Genomic DNA, 18647 nt, shown 5'->3' with positions numbered 1-18647 from the left:
AAACCAGGAGATTCACAAAGTACTGAAAGAAATTTCATTACAGAAAAGAAACAGTTTAAATGGATTCTGAATTCAAAATAATAAACTACACTTAACCAAATTAGCATATTTTCACAGCTTATGTAAATCCTAAATAAATTCTTCTTCATCTGATATTGGTGGCAAAATATCCCACACAGCCTTAGTTAGGAATCAAATTTCTCAGCCTCCAAAATCATGTGCAGTTAAATCTGAGAAGATGTTATTTCTAACTTTATTCTAGAGCAGTGGTTTTCAACCTTGGTTGCACATTGAAATCACCTGGGTAGCTTTAAAAACTACTAGGGCCTGGAGCCTAGCCCCAGAGATGCTGATGCAAATTGGTTTAGGATAAGAGGCTGGGAATGAAAATTTTCAAAAGCTCCTAGGTGATTCTAATGTTCGGCCAAGGTTGAGAACTACTGTTTTCAAGCTAGGCACTAAGATGCATCATTCCTTCAATGAAACACTGAGAGAAACACCTACCTCTCAGGCATACTTCCACACTGCAACTTTTAATCCTTTAAAAAGGGGAAAATATGTATGATTTACAAATACTATCAAATGAAACCTATATTTCCAAATGCAAGAGATAACCAGATACATCTTTTAAAATGTATGCAACATTCTGCAGGCATTTTAAGAACTCCTTAAATGGTGAGGGTAACCACGTTAAATAACACTTTTCAGAAAGTCATTCTCCAGCTTGCAATTCCATAACAATTCCATAACAGCACCATCATGAAGGGTAACCTAATATTCATAAATAGCCCGATACTGTAAGTGGCAGAATTAAAACAAAGACAAAAACAAAACCCATAAATTTCTATACTGTAAGTGGCAGAATTAAAACAAAGACAAAAACAAAACCCATAAATTTCTATACTGTAAGTGGCAGAATTAAAACAAAGACAAAAACAAAACCCATAAATTTCTATGATCTCAGACAAGAAAAGATTGACAAAGTTGTTACAAGAGCAATGTATTTTTTTTTTGGACTATCATTTTCAATCAGGCAAATATCAGTATCAGGTCTTTCAATGTAAAAAACTATGTATCACATGTGCAGCAAACTCTTACCTCTTTTCAAAGAAGAGTATCAAAAGGGAAAAACCTACTTTAAAAAACGTTAAGTGAAATATTTCGACTTGTACCCAAATGTATCAACCATTGTTCCTTGCCATTTAGTTTTGTAGTTATTTTTTTTTTTTTTTTTTTTTTTTTTTTTTAACATTTTTTATTTATTTTTGGGACAGAGAGAGACAGAGCATGAACGGGGGAGGGGCAGAGAGAGAGGGAGACACAGAATCGGAAACAGGCTCCAGGCTCCGAGCCATCAGCCCAGAGCCTGACGCGGGGCTCGAACTCACGGACCGCGAGATCGTGACCTGGCTGAAGTCGGACGCTTAACCGACTGCGCCACCCAGGCGCCCCAGTTTTGTAGTTATTTTTATAGGACTTGGTATCTGTGTTTATCCAAGTGAAGTCCACTGAAGACAGGATTAGAAATGGGAAAAGTCTAGATAAGACAGGGAAATATTTTTTAAGAAATTAGGAGAAGGAGGGGCCAGGGTGGCTCAAGTCACTTGAGCGCCCCACTCTTGGTTTCGACTCAGGTCATGGTCTTGCAGTTTTGTGGGTTCAAGCCCCGCATTAGGCTCTGTGCTGGCAGTGCAGAGCCTGTTTGGGATTCTTTCTCTCTCTCTCTCTCCCTCTCTCTGCCCCTCCCCTACCCATGCTGTCTCTGTTTCTCTCAAAATAAATAAATAAGCTTAAAAAAAGAAATTAGGAAAAGGGGAGCAGAAATTCCCTGATGGCCTTACTCAGTGTTGGCAGAGAAGTATTTAAAACAAAAGGTAGAGTGTCATGGGAGTTGGAGAGTGGGTAAATCCCTCGAAATCAGCAGGGGAATCACAAAGGGTAAACATCTACTTGCTGGCAGAAGAGAATGCACATCCCAGAGCCTCCCGGCTTGGTGATGATGTCACATAGTTGGGCACCCTGCAAAAACTGTCCAAACAAAACAGAAGAATTTTACTTGGAAACGTAAGAAATCGTCGGTATAGTTGTTTTCTTCAAAAGAAACAAGGAGAGGGAAAGGAAGGGAAGAATTAAAGTGTGATGTTGAAATACTATAGGAAAACCCAATGGGGAGGAACCCAATTTCTCCCACTGTTGGCTAAGAGGTTCTTCAGCAAACAGTAAGACGGATGCCCTATGAGTTCTGGAAGCTCTTAAGTTGGCCCTCATGGAATCTGAATCAGATTCAGCTATCAATAACAGCTGTTTGATCATTTAATTGACTACGATTGGGAGTCTTGGAAAAAGTCAAGTCAAAGACTTCATTAAAAACAGAAACAGGAAGAATTTTTCTTGTCCGCCAATTTATGTTGCTGGAAACCTCCAGGCCAACTTTTAGCACAGCTGCTCTATTTGGCTTCATCACCAAACAATGAGAATGTGAGGTCAAGTGTGTCTTTTTCTTTTTTTGTGGTGCCCCCCATCCCACGCTGGGGGCCAGTGTGCAGCCTGGGGTCTGCCAGGGAACAGCCCTCCTGCAGAAGCAGCCAGAGCCCTACCCAACACGCTCAGACCTTCTCTCTGACTGTTCCACAGTCCTTCTGTTTCCACAGCAGCTAATTAATTGTGGAAATAACCAAACCAAAACAAAGAAGATAACAGAGGAAAGAACAAAATCCTTGGTCTCAACCCAAGCCAATAACATTTTCCAGAAGGATGGTAAAAGGGAGGTATAAAAAATAAACAAGATGTAACTAAAGTTGTATTCAATCTAAGCGTGCTTTCCCCATTTTCTCCTACTCTGAAAATGAGTATGTACTGGGTCTCTCTGTTACTAAGCACATGTAAGTTCAGAAACATGTGTCCTTACAATATTCATTTCTGTTTACTCTTTGGGGAAAAAACGAGATGTTAAACATTTTAGCAAGCCATTTCTTTTTTTTTTTTTTTTAATTTTTTTCAATGTTTATTCATTTTTGGAGAGAGACAGAGCATTAACAGGGGAGGGGCAGAGAGAGAGGGAGACACAGAATTTGAAGCAGGCTCCAGGCTCTGAGCTCTCAGCACAGAGCCCCATGCAGGGCTCGAACCCATGAACCATGAGATTATGACCTGAGCCGAAGTCGGACACTCAACCGATGGAGCCACGCAGGTATCCGCCCCAGCAAGCCATTTCTAACACATGTATAAAAATTGACCTAAAAGTAAATTCAACTAGTATGTTTATTACCTGAATCAACTATAACATTTAAATTTCACGTTCCAAATTCTATGAATTTGGTTCTACGAATCACACACCAGCTAATGTAACTTTAGAGCTGTAAAAATAAATTAGTTTTGCATATGTAATATTCTCTAATTTCTTAAAAATGTATGTCTTCAAAATATCCAAAAATCTCCCATTCCTAATCCTGCCCTCAGCTGGATTATACTTTGGTAAAAACAAACACCAAAGTGTATGAAAATAATTACAAAACTAAGTAAAATAATTTAATATTTGAGACCTGAAATGCTCAAAATAGTACATTCAGTAAAATACACTTGTATTTTAATGCTATACCCTTGGTATAAAAGATTCTACAAGAAACAGCCAAATTCAATTCATTACCACGTATGGTGAAGCACTAATGAGCTGGGATATGAATAATTAATCTACTAATTAAAAAATTATTTTGTTCAGGGGCGCCTGGGTGGCGTAGTCGGTTAAGCGTCCGACTTCAGCCAGGTCACGATCTCGCGGTCCGTGAGTTCGAGCCCCGCGTCAGGCTCTGGGCTAATGGCTCGGAGCCTGGAGCCTGTTTCCGATTCTGTGTCTCCCTCTCTCTCTGCCCCTCCCCCGTTCATGCTCTGTCTCTCTCTGTCCCAAAAATAAATAAAAAACGTTGAAAAAAAAAATTTAAAAAAAAAATTATTTTGTTCAAAAAGCATGGAAAAATACTTTCATTTATATAATAAGGAAAACACACATTATAGTTTCCAGATTTTTAGGCTGACATCCTCAAACCAGTATAATTTTTTTCTACAATAAGCAAGGCTTACAAAAGTATGAACACAATTACAGACATTAGGCAAAAATGCAGGGAAAAAAATTTTTTTTAATTTTTTAAACCTCGGGAAGCCTGGGTGGCTCAGTCGGTTATGCTTCCGACTTTGGCTCAAGTCATGATCTTGCAGCTCATGAGTTCGAGCCCTGTGTCGGGGTCTGTGCTGACAGCTCAGAGCCTGGAGTCTGCTTCAGATTCTGTGTCTCCCTCTCTCTCTACCTCTCCCTCCCTTTCTATGTCTCTCTCAAAAATAAATAAACATAAAAAAATTTTAATTTTCTAAATCTCAATTAAAAGGGGGAAAACCCCTTCTAGCTAGAAGAACTGCTCAGAGGTCTCAAATAATTGTAATTTATTTTTAAATAAGTATGAGAGAAGCCTATGTCAGATAACTAAACTATTAGGGGATAATTAAACTATTCTCTCAAATGACCATTAGGCAAAATAAACATCTAAAGCTTTATTCTCCAAAATAACCTACAAATCATAGTTGATTTGTTCCTCTAAAGACAAGTAAAGAGAGTAGAGAGAAAGGGAGAGATGAGTAGAAAGAAAAGAGCAGATCAAAAGAAATAAGAAATAGCATTATGGCAGAAAAGCAAAATGAGGGCAGGGGCTTTGTTCTGAGGAAAGTAAGTTCTCGATTTATCTATGAATCGTATCCATGAAATACAGCAAAATATCCTTACAGAAATGATATAGGAAGAGAAGGGCAAATGCCAGATTCTTTCTGGTTGGAGGCTGAGAGGCTCTTTCATTATGTACACAGGAGACACAGATGGCACCCTATGTACCCCAATCTATGCACTTACAGTGGAATGTTACTGTTACCCTGTAACACTGGAGTGACTTGACTCTATCCTGAATTATAACCATAATTTGCTAGTAATCAGTGTTTTTCTGCAAGTGATTTTTAAAAGTAACTTCATTAAAAGAATTGATTTTTAAATACACAGAACCATAGACTTCGGTGATAAAAATAAGTTTTGCCATCAAGTAGAATTCCTCACTGAACAAATGAAAAGACTGAGGTATAAATGATTTGTCTCAAGTCCACGATCCAAGTGAAGACCCGGGCCCTCTGACCCAGGAAGCAATTCTCCCTCCATCACAAGTTTCAGCAATCACGGGTAGCCGTTGTTTTTTGAAACAATTTTGCTCACATTTGTCACCCATCATATACTACCATATTTTAATGATCACTACATATTATTTCATAATAGAATCACACAATGGACCTTTTTTTTTTCTTTGAAGAAACAAGCACTTTGCCTGGCCCCAGGGCCAGGGTCTCTCTTACACACATAGCATTCCTGTCCCTAAGAATTAAATGGTATGTTTTGAGAGCATTGATGTATATGAAGGAATGAGAAAATGCTACTGAGTTTTCTGTGACTAGGTACCAAAGACAAGACTAAAAATATGAGAGCTCTAGTCCAGAGAAAACACATTGAGGATATGGCTAAAGTCTAAAAATCATGAAGTCAAGTAAGGTGATGAATCAAAATGTTCATCAGTCCCTGGGTAAAAATAATGAAGAGTTCCCTGAAGGTTGGAAAAAGTGGGTTTTAAGATGAATGAAAGGAAGGACGACTATGTCACATTTATGGAACTGTCACCTGGTGACAGAGACCAAAAGATGAGTTCAGAAAGAACAGGTTAATTCTTCACTCATGAAATAGATTTTAAGGGAAGTAAGTGGGCCCTTGAGCAGCATCCCTAACCTCTGAGGCTGACCACAAACGAGAGAACTAAGCTCTTTCAAGAAACCTCAAGGCCACCTTCACATAGAATATACTAGTTGGCATGACAGTGGATCAGACCCATTTAGGAAGCCTTAAATTCCTACTGAAAAGCAAGGAATGCACACTAGAGAATCTGTCTATATTCTGTTAAGCCATGTCTAGATGGAAAAAGTGTAGAAAGCTATCCTTAGCTCAAAAAGCTCACCAACCCAAAATAAAAATGAAGAAACTCATTTACCAGTCCCCAGGCTCCCCAAAAAACAGAAATCATCTTTGTTTTCCCATCGCCTGGCTCAGTGTCTAGCACCTAGTAGGGTTTAATAATCACACAGTCCACAAGTTCTGCTCTAAAACTATAAATACCTCCCAGAGAGTGTTAGCCTATTATAGTCATTTACACCACTGCGGGATTAAAAAAAAATGTGGGATTAGCAAATCTCAGAAATTACCAAAGCCTCTAGGTTGGAGTGGTCAGAAATACAGAACATACAAGTAACATCCCCTGCCTCCTGGAAAATTAACCACCAAATCATCATACCTAAAGAGATTAGGATATAGTTACAGGCCAAACTCTATAACATACATGAAAACTTAAAAGAATGCATAGAACAAGAATTAGAGTAACTAAATGCTATTCATGTGATGCCAAGAAAAACACTTGTTCTAGGGTTTTCTAACCTAATTGCCATGAAGATGAGCATATGCCTTTGTTATCCTATATACACACCCAAAACCCATCCTTCTAATGGGCCTAAGCACAATGTAGAAACTCATTAAATATTTACCAAATAAATTACTAAATGTATATACATGAGATCTGGAACCAAATTATCATTGAGGAATATTACAGTACTCATTTCAACAATATAAATTTTACTTAAATTACCAATTTAAATTTAGCACCAATGATTTCATCTAATACTTCTTCCCTTCATTCTCAGAGACGACAGCTTCAGAAATCATGACCACCTGGGACGTCTGGGTGGCTCAGGCAGCTAAGTGTCCAACTCTTGATTTCTGCTCAAGTCATGATCTCACGGTTTGTGAGTTTGGGCACCACATCGGGCTCTGTGCTGACAGCACGGAGCCTGCTTGGGATTCTCTCTCTCTCCCTCCCTCTCTGCCCCCTTGTGCAAGTGCACGTGCATACATGCGCTCTCTCTCCCTCTCTCAAAATAAATAAACTTAAAAAAAAATGCTAAAAAAAAAAAAAAAAGAAAAATCATGACCATTTGAACCCTTCATCAGCCAAACCTAAAATAAATTCCACATGAGCACAGAATCTGACAGATTGTCCATCTGCCCTGTGAGTGTAAACCCCACTTTCCTATGGGAGTTGGGACAAGGGGGCAGGGACAGGACAGAGGGTAGGAAGTGGGAGGCAATACAGTTTCAGTAGGGGAGGCAGATGTTCTAACTGCCAGCAAATAGTTGATAACTGTGACTTCTATGACATAACACTCACCAGATAAGGATTCCAGTGGCCATTGTTTCTTACAAGAACAATGGCTTCCAGTTAACACATGGCACAGTTTGTGAAATGATGCAGAGCACTGACCTATACATAATGTGCACACACACACATACACACACAGGGAATTAAAGGATTATTAGGATGCCGGATGTCCAAACACTGCCAAAATGTGAACCCGCAGAGATAATAAAAGTACGAGCAATAGCAGTATTAGAAATCAAAAGGATTACACCAACTTCGCTCCACACAATCTCGTGTGCCAACAGCTGGGCCACAAAGCCTGGCAACATTAGGTAGTCCATACTGTAAGTTCCATTTCTTTTTGTTTGCAAAGGACAAACATCCTAAAGGACCATAGCCATTCCCCGCCCCCCATCTCTAGAAATATCAAGACATCAAAAGCTCAAAGGTTCCAGGTTAAGGAAAGATCGACACAAGAAATCAATACACCTTTTAAATGAAAAGTGGATAATTATACACATATACTATGCTTTCTTAACACAACATGGGAACTAAGAGGGGGAAAAGAATGAGATAAATAAACTAACTGCTAATAAGCAAACTCATAACTCCTAAAACCTCAGATTAACGGAGACAAGCACAAAGCCAGAAAAGCCCCAGTCCTTACATGTGCAGCTATGCCCAAATTACAAGCACTATCTCCAAATGCCACTGTTACTGGTCCTGCTCTCAGGGAAACAGGAAAGGGCGTGGACTGCCCACCCTCCCCTCCATTCTCCCCCACCCTGCTGCCTCCACTAGGACCCTCCTGTAACTTCCATTGCTGGCAGCGGACTGCTGATGAGAAGCCAACAGAGGGAGAACGTGGAGGCCTGGGGCAGTTTGGGGCTTGGTAGAGATCAGGAACCACTGCGTCTGCCCAGAAGGCTGGTTCTGGAATTGTCAGACACAAATGCGCACAGACCTCATACAGACCGTGTGTAAATATTCTGCTGGTACCAACAGGATGGCCATGGGACCTCCAACAGAGCACCACAATCAAATATAATCATCACAAGCAAATTTGTGAGTGGTATTTCCAGACAGGGCACATGGAAATCTACTCTCCAATCTTTTTTTTTTTTTTTTTTTTTTTTTTTAATTAGTGTGTACTCAGTATAGACCCAGAATCTGAGGACACCTATAAAGGGATCTTAGAGATTTTCCAACCCATCTCTCTTTCTAAATAGTGCAGTACAGTTAGATGACTTGACCAAAGGTAGAAAATAAGTTGGTGGCAGAAGCAGGACCCGACTCTCCCCACAGTTTGTTAAGTGCTTTTTCCACTTGGGAAAAGTGACCTTCAAAATTGGTCAGGTGACGAAGGCACAATTTTATTGGTCGCTGTGATCACAAGCAACAGAAGGATGCAGCAATAATTTCAGTAAGAGCAAAGCACAGCTGATATTTTGAAGAAGGTAAAAAGCCTTAAATACATGCAAATTCTGTGAATTTGGGGCGTTTTCTTCCTTCCTCCCTTCCTCCTTCTCCCTCCCTCCCTCTGTTTCTTTCTTTCTCTTTCCTTTCTTTCTTTCTTCTTTCCTTCCTTTCTTTCTGAAATTAACATTAAATCGTGGTAGCCCTTCCTTTAATCTGAGTTAGCTGGCAATCTGTTGCTTCAATCCCAGTGAAATCTATGCCTTGTGTAGCCTAATTTAAAATGTGAGGCCAAACAGATCTGGAAAAGTACAGCTTTACCCTTGTACTTAATTTATACTATAGTGTGCTGTAATTAAGCCTGAAATAAAAGCTATATTCTGAGTAAAGACAAAAAGCTCTTGTTAATGGCATTCCATTCCCAATGTAGAACACAACAAAAGGCTTCTTCATTTGGAGCCAAATGTCATTATACTTTGTAGCTTGTGTGGAGCTGTCGTACTAATATTTGTCCTGGGATTAGGGTTGGGATAACCAATCAGTTAACTCCTCTGCTGCAGTTTCCTATTATCCTCAAATAAATGGCCAAAAGGAAAAAAAAAAAAAAAAAAAAAAAGAAAATTGGCAGTCAGAAGGACAACTATATTTATGAGATTAAACTCTCAAACCCTTCACAGTTTGCCGGGCAACTAATAACCATTCGCCAAGCTGTTCATTTAATAATGAGTCCGTTAAGCCAAGAGCAAATGTTCCTGCAACCAACCAGTGCTACTATAGTCATACCCACACTGAAAAGCTCCAATCATTTACGTAACGTACGTACTTCATTTAGAGTAAGAGGTACACGGTGCCACATACGAGAAACAGACTGCTCTTGTCAGCCAAACCCAAGCCACCCTGCAGTATTCTGAATAACTGAAATGCGTAGGTCATTTTGTAATTTCTGAAAGGCACAATGACCGACAAACTGTTTGGAGAGTAATTCCTGTTTGTGTCGTGATTCTAGACAGAGGGCCAGAAGCTCTCCACCCGGCTCGGCACTTGCAGTATCACGTGGCCTTAGGTCAGCTAACTGCGTCTGTTCCCTGCTTTTCCAAAATAGAGTCGTCAGCACTGAGACCATCCCCACCCTGGAATTATGAGGACTGAACAAAATCCTGCTTGTCAAAGCAAAGTAAGTCACACGCTATACAACACCATCATCAGGTACGATATAATTAAGCAGGGGAGGAAACGCGGTGTGGGCTGCTTTCCAAGAAACACGTGTGTCCAAATAGGAGAGAACACCAAGCTGCCTTTGCTCTCCTTTCTCCTGTTTCTCTGGCCCATCTCCACACACCCATAAGTGACGAGGAGCAACCAGCAGGGATCCTCCGCTTTTTTACTTACTAATAGCTCATCCATACTGGTCTGGCATTTTTCCAAGTTGATCCGCTTTATGGCTACACGTTCTTGCCTGGGCTTGCAAAGGGCAGCCTGGACCACAGCAGTAGCTCCACTGCCTGAAACGAAATAAAAACAGCATCAGCTATCAAGGGGCATGCTGTCTGGTTAATGTTCGTAACCCCCTTCATAAACAAATACCTATTTTTTAAAAAGTCTTCTCCTCAAGGTATTCAGAACATTACCTTTTGACATCTTTGTAAAGAGTTTCTAAATCTGAAAATAATCCTCTGTGGGAGGAAAGGGAAAATGTGGACTGTTCTACAGGCTACAAAAACAGTATCTGTACCCAGGAGGGCGACCCACATCGAAAAAGCCCACTTTCATATGGCAGGTGTATTGCTGCCCAGGACAAAGGCTGACCAAGTGACGGGTCTGAGGTCACAGGGACAAGAGACATGAGGGTCTGAGCACAACACTGCGTGGAGGCCATTACCATCCTTGGCTCCCAGTATTCTCTAACTTCAGTGCCCTTAAAATATCTCAAGCTCTTCTTCCACTTCAGCCCAAGCCAAACCACTACAGCTTGAGCTACTTCAGGGTTTCCACGAGATGCTGTGACAACTTATCTGCTCTGAGTGTTCTTTGAGCTTCTTTCTTCTGCGCTTGCTCTACAATTAGAAGAACAGGAATCAACCCAAGTATTCTCGTGTTGAAAGCACGACTTTCAAGGATGCCAAGTGAGTGATGCAAATGTGTAATTACAAAAGCTCTCGGCATTCATATGAATTTCCTATTTCTAAGGTTTCATGATCGTTAGCTAATGCACTCAAACTCCTAGGAGACAGAGTCATGTCATTATCCATATTTTATAAGAGCAAAATGTAGACGTGTAGTGATTTGTGGCAGAGCACAAAGAGCTCCTAATCCGATTTATATTCCACAGGGGCAAAATGACCTCTGGGTTAAGGCATCTCACTTCTGCAAAGAATACCAAAACCCTCCTTCTGATCACATAAATCCTCTACCCCTGCAAGACTGCCAAGGAGAGAAACAGCCTAGGCCCAGGACTGTGTAAAAGAGGGTCAGATCTGACCATCGACCTTTCTCCTTAAAGCCTTTCTTCCAGGGCTACTTCTCGAATGACTCATCAAATATCATAAGATGTGGGTGGGGGCAGCTTTGGGCAATACGGAAGGGAGATCAGTATTCGCTTTCCTTACAGATGTGACAGACAGGGATGACATTTCTAGTACAAGTCAACACTTTCCCACGCCAAGGAAGTGCCCAAGGGGGTGTCTTCAGAGCTGAGATTCTGCCCTTTCTTTCCTCCTGTGGTCTCAACGTCAGCTCTGGCCCCCTGACCTGGTATCCCAAGCAGATCACCCTAAGCTCCAAAACTTCAAGACTCCCATTCGAGGAAGTCCAACCTGTGTTCATTGGGAAAGAAAATCTCCATATACTAACCACCCCCTGTATGGTATCTCTACTCATGCAATAATTGTCATTACAAGCCTGTTCACTTTTTGTTCCTAGCCTCATTTTATATGTGAGAACACTGGGACTTGGAAAACTTGCCCACGCAGCCAAGTGCCTGGGCCGGGGTCTGAGTCAGTCTGCCAGACTCCAAGCTCCATGCTTTTCCCTGCTTTCCATAGGCCAGAGCCCACATTTCCCTTCCTCACTTGTCCTGGCCTTATAGGACCAGAAAAAAATGTCCTCCATGCTTGAACAAAAGAGAAACCACCTAGAGGGAAGATTCAAGTGAGCCTTACTCTCTCGTTCAAGGACAGAGTGCTGTTGTCAGAGGTCGTTAAAAGGGCCTCCCTGTCCCTAATCTCACTGCCTGCTCCATCAGCTTCTATTCCAAGTCCTACCACATCGGCCGCGGCCCTGCAGATCACAGCATGCTGGGTTCAATCCAGAATGCTCTAGATACCAGAGCCAAATACTACAAAGAGCCCTGCTGATAGCAAAGTGTACTTTCCAGTCAAGGTCTCCAGAACAAGAGACCATCACTGGCGGAGCCACAGAGAAAGTGATAAGTAGCTGGTTAGCACTGGGCCTGGTATCCAGCAGAGAAATCAACAAACGTCTTTAACGAGCTGCTGATGGGAAGCCATTCTCAGCTCTACCTGTTGTAAAACTCTCCCCAATTCCACTCTCCATCCTTAATCCACATCCCAGAACACTTCAAAGCAGTGGAACTGAAAAACAAGAAAGATGAAAACAGATTCCCAGAAGGGATAACACAAGTGCCTGTAAAAGGGGACTGCCTCCCATAGTCTTCTAAGTCCTTGACTATAAAAAAAAAAGTCTCCTGCCTTCCACAGACATATGCAAGCATGTGGACAAAAATAAGAATTCTGGAAAGAGAGGCAGCAGTAGGGAAAGTCTTGTATAGAGTTGAACAACCTCAGAGTTGCTATTACTTAACAACTGTGAGTGGCTGGAAAACAAGTGGCACCTTTTCATCTCTAGGGAGAATGCACCTGAGATGACTGCCATAGCATGAACATGCGCAACCACCCGCTGGTCGATTTAGACCGCTTTGACTCCAAAGATTGCCTTCAACCACAAGAGAGATCAAGAGCAATGAGAGAGGGGCAGGAAGCCTTAAGGACCGTCAAGTCCAGTCCCTGGCATTACGGATGAGAAAGGGAAGGGAGGAGCACTCTCACCAGAAAGCACCCTGATCTGGACTTCTGTGAGAAATAAATTCCCGTTGTTTGAGGCACCCAGGCCACAGTGTTTTGTTACAGGAGCCCAAGCTGATTAATACAAAAAAGCCCTTCATTATCCATCTACGTCACTGCCCCACTATCACCTGTGGTAAATAATGCCCTACAAATTAGACATTCTCAACAGCTGCCTAATCAAGTTAAGCGCTAGCTAAGACAACATTCAACTGAAGGGCCTCCGGTAGGCCACAGTAGCTCCCAAACCTTAGGTAAGGAAGACCCTAGAAGAGAAGGTTCAATAAACATTCTATGCAACTCTGGTAACAATTTCCTGTTTCCTAATTTCTAAAGCTCAGTTTCCTTAATGGGCATAATAAAATCTACCTGTGAGGCCTAATTACATCCCTGGAAACATCAACTCAATGAACATTAGGCTCTCTCTCTGCAATGCATTTCTGTACCTGCAATGTAAAGGACATAAACTGTATCTATAGTTTGCACTCACCCCAGGGCAAAAGAGAAGGCAAAGTCGTTCCATGTCAGTACTAAGTATCATTCTGCTTACCAGGAAGATTGACTTGGTTTAAAGAGGGAAAGAGGAGGGCTAAGTTTGAAAACCAGAGGACTAAGTGATTTCTAAGGTCTGAGACAACATAATGAGTTGAACATAATAAAATAGAAGAATCCAGAGAATTCTGAAATAGCTATGAATTAATATTCTATAGCTAAACTTATTACTTATAATATACTTTGATACACAACCTAAAAATCATTTTTAAAAATCTCAATCTGGATTGCATGAGTTCATAACCTAGGCCTGCCACATACTGAATGCTTATCCTTGGGGGCGCCTGAGTGGCTCAGTCAGTCGAGCATCTGACTTCAGCTCAGGTCATGATCTCATGGCTCAGATTTTTGAGTTTGAGTCCTGCATTGCACTCTGCTTTCAGCATGGAGCCTGCTTGGGATCCTCTGTTCCCCACCGCCCTCTCTCTGACCTCCCCCACTTGCCCTCACTCTCTCTCAAAAATAAAATGAAAACATTTTTAAAAATAAAAAACAAACAAATGCTTATCCTTGGATGATTTACTTAACTTCTCCATGCCTCAATTTCTTCATTTGTATGATGGGCTCACAGGGCTCAAAGGGCAGCTATGAGAATCAAATGAGTTAATGCATGGAAAGCCCTTAGAACTGTTCCTACACAGGAAGTACTAATTAAATCTTAAGTTAGTATACTATTCAGGGAAATCCCTCCAAGTCAACTGGTGTCCTGCCAATTTGTTGTTGCAATGCTACATATTTCATGATGTTGGTGTACCATAATTTATTCAGCCCTTCTTCTATTGATCAGTCTTCTCTTTATTTCCAGTTTTCCGCCCAATATGAATAATGTAGCAATAAAGATCTGGTACTTTAAAATATATGTATTAGTCTTTATTAAAAAAATTTTTTAATGTTTATTTTTGAAAGAAAAAGAGCATGAACGTGGGAGAGGCAGAGAGAGAGAGGGAGACACCGAATCCGAAGCAGGCCTGAGGCTCTGAGTGGTCAGCACAGAGTCGGATGTGGGGCTCAAACCCACGAACCTCGAGATCATTACCTGAGCCAAAGTCTGACACGTAACCGACTGGGCCACCCAGGTGCTCCAAAAATATATGTTTTAGTCTTTATGTTAACGACTTATATATATTAGACTAATATATATTTCCCTATGTTAAAGTTAGGATGTGGTCAATTGTCCAGTAACCTCTCCTGAGTATGTCAGGATTTTAAAAATAAACAAAATAGATATGTTAGCCTATAACATGAATGGTGGCCGGTGGAAGGAAGCTGTCATCACATCCTACTTAAATGAGGAGCACCAAGCCAAAACTTTTAACAAGAGTTTGCCCATCTCTTAGCACAGGAAAGAACTCTTTAATTACGCTTCCCTGTCCCTCCTCAGTGAGTAGTGTCCAGAGCTGTATCAGGCTTTCTTTTTGGATGTGCTGGTTGGTGGTAGATAGTAAACCAAACAAATGGCTTTGGTCCGGCAGATGACTCCTTCCAATTCTCTGTTTATCCAACTTACTCTATGTGTTCTATTTATATCATGTGCCCAACCTCAAAGCCCACGAGGCCAGTCAAGGTCACACGAGAGCCAGAAGCTGGCCAGTGAGTGAATGGACACACACGTGAGTTCTGCAGGGGCACAGCTGCCATTCTGCCTCCACTAATGTCACCACGGAAGCTTGCTGACCTAGCACAGCAAGATTCCAATTTTTGCAGAGAAGCTGAAAACTCAGAATTTTGCTTGAGACCTCCTAATATGATAAGGTTAGCAATTAATGTTTTTAAATACAAAAGCATTACGAATCACATAAAAGCTTGCTGCACTCTGTATTTTGCCTCCCCGTGTTACTACTATTTGGCTTCAAAGGTGCACCCTTCCTTACCTGATGGTCCAGTTTTTAAGTTATTAGCTTACACATATGAAGTTGTCATTCTTCCAGATCAAAAATGATCACATTTGATTCAGCGTAACATATGCACATACTCAGGACACGGGACCAAACTGATTTATTACATGTCACCATGTTACCATCCACCTCGTCCTACTATTTCCCACAAAGAGAAAACTCTCAGGGCTATTTGCCTGTCATTTGGTGCATCCTACGTGAAAGGAACAGCACAATAAGCTCTCAAGTCAAACGCACAGAACAGAAACAATGAGACAGGGGTTATGTGTAATTCGCTATATGGATTCCTTAACAAAACAAGACACTACTGCTAAGCCTGTGTGTATAAAGGGTACAGACTGCGTGTATACACCAGACAGCACACAGCAAGGCCACGTTTCTCAAGGAAGCTACAAGCAGGGGACCCTCCTGAGTTACGGATTTCTGCCTCCATCAAAAGAACCAGTTGGTAGACCCACCTTCTGGGATTACTAGAGGAGATTCAGAGCTCACACAGATGGAAGGAGAGAAGGGAGGAAGGAAGGGAGGAAGGGAGGGAGGGAGGGAAGAAGGGAGGAAGGACAGGCAGGCAGGCAACCAGGGTGAGGTGGAGAAATGACCACTGAGCAAATATCCTTACCTTTCACCACTGATCTGGACAAACTACGGTAACTTACCCGAGAAAGCCTGGCTTGTTGGAACCTTTAGAGGTCACAGACCTCACCAAAGAAAAGCAGCACTTGTATATAACTCAGCAAGAACCATCTGATAATGCCACAGAAAAACAAAAAGTAGCCTGGGAATCTGATCTTAAGAGAGATAGAGGGGAACTGGGATGTGGAATCAAATTGAAGAGAATGTCAATAAACTCACCTTGGACCTCAAGCTACATCTAAAGCAACAATTAGGGGAAAAACAACAACAACAAACAAACCCTGTACTACACTTACTAAATTCAGAAAGTACATGGATTGGGATTACCTGATATAAATAAAATCAATAATAAATATGGGGGGGTAAGTAAATTCTAGGCATCTGGTTAAAGAGGAGTGGTAAGTACACGATGAGGAATTATTAAAAAAACAGACTCCCATTGAATTCAATATGATTCATATTGGGATTTACTCACAGACATTCTCTGTTTTCTTAATGATATACAGATTTTAAAAAAGCACTCTTTGAATATGATTACTTGCCAGTTTAAAAAAAAAAACTTTATTAGTCTGAAGAGCACTCATTTAGGGGTTAGACCCCTTAAAGCTTAAACTCTTCTAGGATTCTAGCCCTGATGCTGACTTGGAGGAAATGTCTTTCTCTGTGAATGTGCATTTATTTGCTAAGAAAAAGAACATCCTCTTTCCAAGGGGCAGGTGCTTTTGACAACCTAGCCCCAGAGATTGGTGGGGAATCGCCTGAGACCTGCCTTCTCCAACAACCGCAGGTGAGTTAGTCATTTCCTCTCGGCTCCCGAGGACCAGGACCGGTGCAGCCTCATCCTAGCACTTCCACGAGCCTGGAGCGCTCTTCCTCTGCCGTATTACTCCTCAAATCAGCCCTTCCTATGAGGTCCCTGCCTGGAGCAGGAGGCCTTCAATAAGCGTTTGCTAAGTGAATCAAAACTCACGTCAACCCATCCCTGGGGAGGCCACCTATCCACAAGGGAGGTGAAGCTGTGTTCTACACAAAGAACACCAGGCCCTGGCCGACTATACAATGTAGAAGCGAGGAGGAAGTGCAATTTTACTCAAGTTGTTATCTCTGAACCGCTCGTCGTGTGTGTTCTGAGTAGGCAGTCGGTGGATAGTGGCAGTTAACTTCAAGAACAGGCCTAGGGAGCCTATCTGCCTGAAGGCATTTCTGATCCGCAGAACACCTGTTTTAATTTTGGAGTCAAATGTCACAGGAAAGCTCATACTGAAGAGCAGTGTGCCACCAGAATGGGTCAGGAACCTCAGTTTTTAAAAACTGAATCCTCGGGCCACCGATCAGCACAAAGGAGCTACACAAAATGAGGCAAAAGCTAATACAGTAGGGCCTCTGATGATTCCACCTGAGAATAAAGTAGTGACATAAAACACGTAACAGTGTGAAGAGGTGACGGAGCCACCAGCAGTCCTCCAAATCCGCCCCAGGAACCACTGCGTCAGGCCCTGGACTGCAAGAGGGACACATTCCTGCAGAGCGAACTGGATTTTTTATATTCATTTAAAGGTCGAAGTCAAGTCCTTGTCCCCTGCAAACCCAAAGCCCCATGATCTGGCAGGATTGAAAAACTTCCTGTTCTGCTCTGAGGGGGCAATTCAACCCCTCCCAGCAAAACCCACTCATTCTACTGATTAAATCAATCAAACGGAAGCCAACATTCCACAGAGGAATGTCCACTGCTATTCATACAGATAAACAGATACACCCACTGGCAAAGGCCAAAAGACACAAGTGTCCTGTTCTAATGGGTGTCTCCCATTCTTCACTGCTCCAACCTTAAGCCACCTGGAAACGGGAAAGGCTGCACATGAAAAAGAAGGGGCTGTCTCTACTTCAAGGTCAGTCCCATCCATCCTATGTCAACTACACGCATGTTGCCTTTGTACGAACAAGAAAAAGGAACCTCTCTAAATGGACACCAACCTGGATGTGCCAGGCCTGAGAAGTGGACAATGCACAATTAAGGGAAAAAGCTCCTTTCTCCCAGTTAATTGTATCCTAGCTCACTGGGCTAAACAAGGTTGGCTGTTCAGCCTCCAGGGGCAATGTACAACCTTGGGGGCCTTGGGACAAAGATTAGCATATAGCACCCATCCTATAAAAAAATTAGTAAAATTTGTTTCTAGACCCCAGGAAAAGCCCAGACCTAAGAAATAGCCCCATGAGAAGGCCCTAGATTGGGGTAGATTTTCTCAAAGCCTCTGAGACAGAGTAACTACATCAGGAACATCTAAGATGTCTGTTTCAAAAACAGCCCATATCCAACCTATTGCATCAGAATGATTAAAACTGGAGGGATATGTTCTACTTAACAAGCCTCTCTGGTGAGCCCCCTATACTCTCAAATTTGAAAAACATGGTTTCTGGGTATCAGCTTGCCTCTCCCCTCCCCTGCCAGGACACAGGAAGATTTATCAGTCAGAGGCCAGTTAGAAATATAGAAACAATGCTAGGTATTGCAACTGATACTATTTGATATAAACAAATGAGAAGACTGAGTAATAGAGCAAAACTGCAGGAAGTAGCTCCCACCGCTGGAGGTGGGGAGCGGGGCACAGTGGGGAATCAAAGGGAGGAAGTGGGGTTATCAGAATCTAACAGTTGAGAGGAAGAGACCCACAGAGCTGGGACCAGACCTCTCAGGGACAGGTGGCTGGCCTCTCAGGACCCTCTGTGAAGGTCCACGCAGGGCTGGGACTCAAACTTCTGAGGACGGCCAGGTGATGGAGTCTCCAAGGGGTCCAGGAGGTTGGTTCTAG

At 42.0% G+C, this 18647-nt stretch overlaps 1 protein-coding gene across 1 annotated transcript in view; it reads right to left on the bottom strand.

Moving 5' to 3' along the window:
* STK39 (serine/threonine kinase 39) overlaps window positions 1-18647 on the bottom strand; it is a 314459-nt gene that overhangs the window by 244443 nt on the left and 51369 nt on the right. Inside the window, exon 2 of the mRNA XM_058714960.1 lies at window positions 10068-10180. Coding sequence (XP_058570943.1) covers window positions 10068-10180 — 113 coding nt within the window. The remainder of the gene's footprint in view (window positions 1-10067; window positions 10181-18647) is intronic.

This window comes from Neofelis nebulosa, chromosome 2 (assembly GCF_028018385.1).
Source record: "Neofelis nebulosa isolate mNeoNeb1 chromosome 2, mNeoNeb1.pri, whole genome shotgun sequence".
In the NCBI taxonomy this organism is placed as follows: Eukaryota; Metazoa; Chordata; class Mammalia; order Carnivora; family Felidae; genus Neofelis; species Neofelis nebulosa.
This window is presented reverse-complemented; position numbering and strand designations above follow the sequence as displayed.